The sequence below is a fragment of the Anguilla anguilla genome, chromosome 4 (genome assembly GCF_013347855.1).
Source record: "Anguilla anguilla isolate fAngAng1 chromosome 4, fAngAng1.pri, whole genome shotgun sequence".
NCBI lineage: Eukaryota > Metazoa > Chordata > Actinopteri > Anguilliformes > Anguillidae > Anguilla > Anguilla anguilla.
In genome coordinates, this window is record NC_049204.1 from 10,515,720 (window position 1) to 10,525,762 (window position 10,043).

The 10,043-nt window shown below is 39.9% G+C and overlaps 1 protein-coding gene across 2 annotated transcripts in view; it reads right to left on the reverse strand.

Moving 5' to 3' along the window:
* LOC118225638 (divergent protein kinase domain 1A-like) overlaps window positions 1–8,873 on the reverse strand; it is a 34,315-nt gene extending 25,442 nt beyond the window's left edge. Inside the window, exons 1-2 of one of the 2 annotated variants that reach the window (XM_035414375.1) lie at window positions 8,686–8,873; window positions 8,058–8,144 (exon numbers count right to left, since the gene is read on the reverse strand). In XM_035414375.1, the coding sequence (XP_035270266.1) occupies window positions 8,058–8,111 (54 nt within the window). In that variant the 5' untranslated portion in view covers window positions 8,112–8,144; window positions 8,686–8,873. Of the gene's footprint in view, window positions 1–8,057; window positions 8,145–8,269; window positions 8,645–8,685 lie in introns of those variants that run through there. The other variant, XM_035414374.1, reaches the window with a different exon arrangement.
* Window positions 8,874–10,043: the final 1,170 nt, after the last annotated feature.

The window sequence follows — 10,043 nt, forward strand, 5'->3', positions numbered from 1 at the left end:
TGTTGAAATTTGAAATTCAATTTATGAAATAAATGCCTAGAAGACAATATCATGTAAATTATAAAATAATACAAAAATTAAACAGTGTAAAAAAAAAAAAAAAAAAACTCCCTTTGCAGATAGCCAATTAAATTTGGGCACACTGTGTAGACTGTCATAGCAAATTTGATGTCTATATTACTGAACCAAAGGGTTTTATAATTGTCTGTTTTACCCTTCCAATTGCACTTGGAAGGCAATTTGAATGAAATTTAATTACACTACGCATAACTGTCAGTTTTCAAGCAACTTATAGTGCCGTGAAAGTGGCCTTTTCATGATTTCCTCTATTATTGCATAATTGTCACACTGAACGGTTTCAGATCTTTAGACAAAATTTTATATTAGACAAAGGAAAACTGAGTGAGCACAAAACACATTTTAAAAACATATTATTTCATTGCTGACATTGTATTTACTCTGTTTTCTTTACTCTAATATTACATTTTGTCTAAAGATTTGAAACCATTTAGCTTGGCAAATATGCAATAATGGAGGAAATCAGGAAGAGGGCAAATGCTTTTCACAGCACTGTGCTTATTTGTGCTGGTGTCTGGCTACAATTACTTTCAACTGAGGCAAAATGGTAGCTGCAAGGGAAGGTAGCAGCAGCTAACAAAGTAGGTCTGCTCAAAATGAGTCAGAATCAGAAGATCAGGTAATATTAAAAAATGAGTCACACTAGTATCAGCCTATATGCTTGTCTCCTACCACTAGGGGCAAATTATACAACCAGTTTTTTCGCTTATGTCATTTTGAACATTTTGAACACCTAAAGTCATCATCCTCTACCTCTTCCATCATGTCTCCTCGAACAGACTGCTAGTTTTCAGTATTGGCAACCAGCTAATAGCGAGTGGAACAAGGCTTAGCAATTAAAACGCAATCATTCAAGGTAAAAATGAGTACACTCTTGCTTTTGGGGGGGGGGGGGGGGCGAGGGGTTGAAATGGGGTGGGAGTACCATCTTCCTTTTGGAAATACAATGACCTCAAATGAATGAATCTGTTATATATTTTAACATGTGCTCATATTAAAACATATGGAAATATGAACACATGTTGTGCAATTTAATCACAGCACGTAATACACGGCTGGAGGCTGCAGTTGGTGCAGCTCCCATAGCACCCCTAATCCATTGCCCTTGGTCAGCACTAGACCTCATGAAAAGGAATCCTTCTCGTCATGAAAGAAACTGTTATTAAAGGGAAATGGTGACGGGTAAATTGTGGGTGGAGCCCAGTGCATTCTTTTGCCCTGTGACAGCTCCAAAAGGATTGCACAGCAATAGGAATTCCAGGTCATAAATCATTTCACGTCGCTGTCACAGGAAAAGAATACTTTTAATAATATTTTAACAATATGGTCTGTTTAGGTGGGAAAAGCAATAGCGAATGTAGTGGCTGAACTCTTTCATCCTTTTAAAACATAAAACATTTCAAGCAAATAAAATCTGTGAGTTTATTGTCACTGCCCCCTTTTTTAAAAGCACAAATGCATTTTCTTGAGCAAAGTGTCATTGGGACATTATGATCAATCACCATCTGATTGAGGGCGCTATCCTTTTTCTTTTCAAAACACATATTAATCTGACAGGAACCACTCTAGAAGCTGCATCTCTATAACACATACAGTCTGGTTCATTACCACTGGGTACAGCACTGCCCTTGTATTTTATAAATTTCAGACAGCTAAATTCAAATAAATACGTAATGATATTCATGGAGGAAATTAGGTTCATACATATCATTCACGTTCGTATTTATTTACCCTTTTAAAAATGTGCTCAGGTTAGTGCATATATATATATACTCCAAGAAGATTTGTCTAAGCAAAATGTCTTGCAAAATACAGGTATGCATCAATTTGTGTGAGAGTGTGCATTCATTTTTCTGCAATGTTCACAAAACACACTTATGAAAGCTGGAAATTGTACTAATAACAAATGTTTTTTTTTTTTTTTAAACTCAAACAGTTGCTTTAAAACCACCATCATGCAATACTACCCCCTCTGGACCTATTCTGCAGAAACCAACCTTGGCAAGAATCCACGGTGCCAGCAATACATTCAGAGAGATTCTCCACTAACAGCTGCACACATCAGTCTGAGAGAAAAGCATTTCCACTTCAGTCAGTTGAAGTATCTCAAAGAATTTTTCAAACCTCAGGCAGGCCAGAGGGCCTTACTGGTGACAATGCGTCTCTCCTCTGTTCTTTGTGAAGACATAACAAAAGAGCAGACTGCATTATAGCCACGTCTGGCTGGCAAAAGTCAATAGCTTGATTTATATTTACAATTTTTACTATTACGTTTCCTCAAATGATATTCAGGCCTAATAATGTTTCCATTATTCTCCCTGTGTTAAAAAATTGATTGCCCCAGAAAAATTATGCTTGCACAGTCTGCTTGTCAATAAAAGAAATGAAATGAATGTTCAAAAGAATAAAAGATCACTGAGGGCAAGAAGTGATATTTGTAGAGAGAAAAAAAGTATTTCTTCAATGTTCATTTCGAAATGTCACCTGCACTTGGAGGTTGAGTGCTACCATTCTGCTATCAATTGCTTATATACTACCTGAGCTTCCCTATAAATTTTCAGAAATTCATGGACTAAAATCCTCAGCTACACATATCAGTCCCGGTTAGCTCAACTCCCGAGCTTGTACATACTCTTGTGTAACGTCGGGCACACATTCACTGTGAAATTTCATACGATGCAGCAATGCACAGTCATCATATTTTAATAATGAACTGTGCATTCTGGGTCAGTGCAACCAGCAAATCACTTCAATTGCCATCTGAAACTAGCTTCCCGCAACAACAGGATTCAAGGTTGTGAGCATGGTACTCATACGTACAGTATATACCACATACAAGGTTATGGAGGACAAGCACATGAGTACTGAGGGATTGTGTGAAACCATAGGGATACACTGTATATGTAGATAAAAAGGAATTCAGCAAAATGTCTTTACTCGCACCATGAATGATGAACACAGACAGTGCTATTCACTTCATTCAGGAACAAATAAGGAAAACAAATTGGAAAAGGAAGGTCTGTAAAACAGCAGGCAACTCCTGAGAAAGCCAGCATTACAACTGAAGAGACTGCTAGAGTGCCAAAAACTGCAAGGGAAAAAATAAAATTAGACAAAGAAAGAAACTGAACTGGAGTGGATTACCAGGCCTAAGAAATGGCTCAGTAACCCTTCCCTGACTGATATACTGAAACTGCTTTGAACAGGATGTACAAACTAGTACTCACCATTTGTGGATTTAATTTGCAGTGCTGGATACTCACATCATGCCGTACTCCCGTTTATTGTAAAATAAATACAGAGATACTGTAGTTCACTTACTTATGGCACAGCTGCATATTGTTCACTTGTTAATTGCATAATTATCCTGTTTTATACTCAAATGTGCTTGTTTTTGAGCTATGGTACAGCACAATGCAAGACAGTAACGATTCACTAAAGCTGCAGAGCGTATAGTCAGTAAATGCCAAAGTGCATGTGGAAGCTCACTGGGACATTGGAAAGAGTACATAGAGATAACAACGTCGTTTTTAAACTTTCCAAATGCTGTTTAGACAGCTGATACGATGTACTACACATAGACATGTGTGTGTGTGTGTGTGTGTGTGTGTTAGTATACTATATGGCCAAAAGTATGTGGACACCCAAACATCACACCCACATGTACTTGTTGAACATCTCATTCCAAAACCATGGGCATGAATATGGAGTTGGTCACCCCCCCCCCCCTTGCTGCTATAACTCTACTCAGGGAAGGCATTTCACTAGATTTTGGACCATGGCTGCGGGGATTTGCTTCCATTCACCCATATTAGTGAGGTCGGGCACTGATGTTGGGTGATAAGGCCTGGCTCGCAGTTGGCATTCCAACTCATTCCAAAGATGTTGGATGGGGTTGAGGTCAGAGCTATGTGCAGGCCAGTCTTCCATACCAAACCCAGCAAAACCATTTCTATATGAACCTCAGTGTGTGCTCTGCAGCATTGTCATGCTAAAACAGGAAAGGGTCTTCTCCAAACCGATGGGGAAGCACAGAATCATCTAGAATGTGATGCTGTAGCATTAAGATTTGCCTTCACTGGAACAAAGGGGCCAAGGCCAAACCATTAAGAACAGCACCAGGCCAGGGGGTGTCCAGATACTTTTGGTCATATAGTGTATTTAGACATCGTATTAATGTTACAGCTCACCAGAGAGTGTACACCACAACCAGCAGAACAAGTGACTGGAGCTGCCCTTTGATGTCTCAAAGCTCTGTGTGATCGCCTGAGCTGACAAGGAGTTGCTCAAGAGAAATAACTGAAATGGAAAATCACTAGGGTCCTCTATTTGGGGAGCTTGGTTCCAGCTCCGCGGGGTAAAAAAAAGTAAAAGATTATCAGCGAACTACAAAGAGGCACTTGACACATTATAACACAGAACATTCCAGAAACAGGCCAAACACATGAATGAATTGTGAGAAACCAGAGGAAATGTCACTCACAAAGGTTAATAAACAAATGCAAAATCATTAAAGTAGCAGAAATAAAAAATATATTTTTGCATATCAGTAAAACTACAAAGATGCCATAAGGAAGAACAGATGAAATGTCAAAGGAATGAAAAGAGCACTTTCATCAAACCGCCAAAGAGAAGATGTTACCATTGCGAACACTTAAAAGGATAAATACTTCTCTATGTACCACGGGAAAGACTTCAACCACAGCACCAAAGCACAGCTGAAAGCTTCTGCAGAAGTCAAACAAGTCAAAACAGTTACAAAAACAGCATCCTAATAATATAAATAATTGAATCTAAAAACTTGTATCCAAAAAGGATTCTCTTTGTAGCATGGTTATTTGATGTCTTGGATAAATGTATGCATAAGATGCACCAGGCTGATAAAAGGCAAAGTTCAGATACTGCTAAAAATCACTGCCTTAGGATTCTGGGCCAATTTTTGGTCACTCTTTCTTATATCTAAGCACTGAAAACAGTAGTTAACCATCGTGGTCACATGATTGCATTGGATTTCCTATTGACTCCACATTCCCAAGTGTTTGCTTCTCAGAACAGCACACCGCATCCAGCAGAACATTCCCCAGTTCCCCTTCTGGAAAGCACGCTAGACAGCAGCAGCAGCCAGCCTGGCATCAGCTGCGCGTCAGCCACCAGCAGACTTTGCGCTTATAAGCTCCTTAACTCCCGGCGTGAGGAACGTGCTGGCTGCCAGAGCCAGATAACCCTGACTAAGCTGCATCCAGCGTGTCGGATTATTCCGCTGTTGGCGGATAAACAGGCCCCACTGAAACCTTTTCGTGCGGCCGGACCGCTGGGTTCTCAGGGCTCTGGAGGCAGCGCTCCTTCAGCCTGCGCAGAAGTAATTAAACCTGAGACGACTGGGACCACCTAGCTCCCACGCAGAGACAGCTCATAAACTACAACCCACTGGCGAAGGCAAGAGGCCTGCATGAGCCCCCCCTCCCCCCCCCCCCCCACACACACAGACACACATGTAAATTAATGTCAATGAATGATGCATCTGTGCACACGATAATCAACAACAGTTCCAGCACAGTTGAGAAATGGTTCTGCTTCACAAGTTCATCTGTGGAATGAGATAACAGCATTCACCGTGTCAAAGAACTGGAGGAAATGCATAACTGAATATGAATGCTGCCTCAAACCCATAAGCAGGTACATCGTAGGGCTACTCAAAGTGTCACAATTAACTGTGATTAAAGCTCCCAATCTCATCTTACAGTAATGCTTACCAGGCAATTTGTTACCATGCTTGAAGCCTGATTTTAGCTCAATTTAAACACAGCACTGTTTCATGTTCTAAGACAATAGAAATCTAACATCTATTGGACTGACATTTAAGGTCCAGGGAGGTCCTTTGTGAATAAGCTAGCCTTATATACATGAATACTTGCAAATGGAGAGAACTGACATTATCACTGATGGCAACAACAAATGTAATGCAATGCAAATGTAAATGTAAGCACAAAACATCTAGACTGTTTGAGGACACAATGCTCTAAATGTGATGACTATTCTCACTCAGGAAAGTCTGGGCTGTAAATGTGACTGCGTATGAACCCTCCCTTGGTTGTGCTCACTGGGGTGAATCTGGCCCACGAGGACGAAGGACAGCAGCCGCGAAGCTGCGACTACCGTCACGCGCGTAATGACCCCATGACCTTGCCCACCAAGCCAGCGACGACGAATAGAGTGTGTGCGAAGGAGAAAAACAAACAGGCAGTGGTCCGGTTCTTCTTGCCAGGGAAGACATGTCTCAACATTGAGACTACAGCTGGGTGTTTACAGGGCCTGAGCGCAGTCAGGAATGTCTGTTAGCATATCTGCCCAGACAGCAAATCAAGCTCACGAAACAGCTGACTCAGCACTTTAGATGAGGCGCTTATATATATTTTTTCCAATAGTCTGACATGGCTGACCGTGATGTAAGGTTTATGATGGAAACCAGTGCTTCTGCCCAACACGTATTCCAACCCTTGAGTACAAAACTGAAATTTAAGCCACATTTCAGTCCTCCATCGTCAAGAAGCCAACAGAGTCCACTTGACAGGCTAAGGATTACTTGGATAGTAACCATTCCATTGCCAGGGAGTTTCTCATATCTATGATATCAGACAGGATTCTAAGTGATTCTGCATAAGGCTGTCTTTTCTGTCTGCAAATTGTGCAAAATCCATTAAATCCATCTGTACACAGTGTACCAGATGGATACTGTTTCACTCTCCCTGTATTAGGTGAACTAGTTTGTGTTTGAAAATGTCACCATTAGCCACTCAATCGTATAATTAGTCACTCAAATGTGCTGTTTGAGTGTCTACAGGGACCCCTGGAGGATAATAATTTAAGTACAAGTTTTAAATCCCAGCCAACCAAGTGAGAGGCAAACTGGTGGCTCAATGTGTGATACAGAGTAGCCTAAGGGTTGTCCTCCAGTATTCTGATTGTTGTACATCATGTCCTGAATCACTACAACACATGCCAATAGCCAGCCTCATTTAATCATTTTTTGTTGTTCGTGTGGGAATAACGTTAGCGTACTGTTATTGGAAATGTTATTGGAAATGGGTTTAATATTGAATCTTGCTGGCTCTGATCTCCGTGCCCTGATATTCTGAATTTTGAAACATTATTTTTCAATTATTGATTTTTTAATAATTATAAACCCAATCAATGTGACATCCTGCAAGACAACCGTCCTCGGTGTATGACACGATGGGTCACGATGAAACGGTGGAGCATTGTTACTATAAAGCATTATGCACCTGCACGGTACATTTTAAATATGCATTACACTAAAAGAACATGAAATATGAAAGCACCTGTCTGTCTATATGACAGCACGATTGTTAATTTATAACCTAAACAATGTTTATTGACTTTGTGTTTCATGCACTTGAAGCGTTTCTAGTTGACAACTTTCGTTTCAACATTTATTAATGAATTATAGCCTAAATTAACCATTTAGTAGCGCAACAACGCGGTTATTTCGCTGCATCAGAAACTACAGTAAATACTAGGGTAATTACGTTACCTAAGAACCGTAGACAGCATTACACAACATAGTCTAACAGTTGTATACATATATGTAAACGTCATTGATATGATTTTAAAAACTGGATCCTGTTTTACGAGTTACGATTAAAAATGCACTTCACGCAAATGAACCGAGAACAACCATGTTAGAAAACCGTAAAGACTGTTTTGACAACTTTTATAGACATAGCCTATGATAAGGGCGAACATTATTAGAGAAGTGAAACATGTCAAAGTACCATATTAAGGAAACTGGCAACAGCAGCAACAGACTGTACTGCACGTCTGTTTAGTCAAAGCCGGAGTCCTATCATGCAAATCAGCGCATAGGCTAGAAAACGTCCCGCAGCCCGCTGGGCATACATAAAAATTGAATCCGTCACTCAATACGCAAATTTTACTTCTGGAATTTCTTAGTGGCCTACCTGAATGTAGTAGGGCTTTTTCAGCCAGGCCCATGATAGCAGACCCCTCGCCATGACAAATATAATTGCACATCTCACACCACCGACCTGCAGAAAAATCGCAAATTAACTTAGCAGAATAATGAAACGAAATAAAACGTGTTCTTTAATCTCCGTGCAGCTTGTTTAGAAATCGTAAAGGGCTACTGTATGGATCGTGCGGTTTCCGTTACCAAGTCATTTTAGTCTCCTGTTCTGGACGGGTTTCTGCAAGTCTGCTTCTTGCTACAATACAGCACCTCCTCAATCACTGCTGTCTTCCACGAACTGCTGCGGTTAGCCTGAGCTCCAATGCTTAGTTCAATCTCGTACAAGCGATAAAGGCAAAGGATGATTTTGCCGACGTAAATTAATACATTGGCTTGAGAATTAAAAGTGTCACGGTTTAGCGTTTCTTTGGTGTAAACTAAGTAACTACTTGAGCCACAACGCCACACATAACAACAGCTTAAACTACAATGTTTTGCTTAGGCTAGCCCAAATAAATACTTTATAACAAAATGGCATCAGTAGTAGCTAACCGCGCTGTTAATGTAACCTGAAATTAACGCAGCAAAGTGGTCCTGTAACAACCAACAAGCTCTCTCACCTTTCTGAAAATAGGAGAATTGAGTAATTCAGGAATACGCTTTAAAGGTGAAGTATGTAGCTCCAGTGTTGTTCAATAACGAAAGTCGCCCATTACGCTACAATGTATTTTAGGCTATTGTAGCTGGCCACAGTTTGAGAAGTAGGCTACGTCTTATAGCAATGTAAACAGCTGAACAATATCAACTTAAACACGAATGCACTAAAAATCTGCAAAGACAGAGGGAAGGGAACGAACTAGAAAAAATGCCTACCAAAAGAGGGGAGCATGGAAAATGGAAATTTAAGCTATGTTAGGTAGCATGCTCTACAGATAAAGACTGTGGAAACAAGCGTTTAGCATGTTTTTATTTTAATACCTCCTCAGGGTATCTTCACTGCAACGGTCTGGCACTTCGACTTGCGCAGAGGTCTAACATGGACATCATGTAACGGGAGGAAAACTCAGTGATCAAATGTAATGTTTCCAGATTTAATAATAAAATATAAACAATCTGTGCTCACCTTTTTATGATGTTTATTGGTTAATAACATTCGTAAATAATAATAATGAAAAAGACATTGCTTCTGTACCCTTTCATTATTATTATTATTATTATTATTATTATTTTATTAAGTTGTAACGATGAAACTTGTAAGGCTATGGTTATGGAGTCTTAGTACCTCAGCGGATTCCCTTCAAAGCAATGGGGCATTTATTGTTAATGATTTGGTCACCACTGACCACTAAATCAAGGAGACAAGTCCTCATCTATAGATCAGTGAAAACTGGCCAATATAACTGGAAGAAAATGTTGGTGAAATGCAATATGATATGAAATTAGAATGCATGCAGAAGTTGAGTGAAAACAGACTGGCTTGCTTCAAATGTGAAATTCTTGGCATCAGTGACCTCTAGTGTTCATCTGCTAAACAAATTGAATTTCAAGATTGTCAGGAATGGCTCGTGTTAAAGGGACAGTTCACCCAAAACGGAAAGTAAGGTAGCCTACTTATCAAATTTCTATTCTGGGTAGTTTCGCTAGGATACTTTGGGCATAATTGCCAGTGATCTAGTGTACATAGCTGTAAGCAGGATTAACATACTTTTATGTAACCAAGATGTTGTTCTTTATGTAAGAGAGGAGATTAAACAGTCACAGCTTAATTAGAGTCACAAGACCAACCACCGACATGTACTGTATATGTACTACTGTTACAAGGGCCCAGGAATTCATACCTCCCAGTAACACATATGCATACTGTATACAGACACACCAAAGAAACATTCTGGAGGACCTAGAAAGAGAATGCTCCATGTAAACAAACAGTCATCACTGAAATGCTGCATTGCGGATGTAATTTCATTTTTGAGGAAGA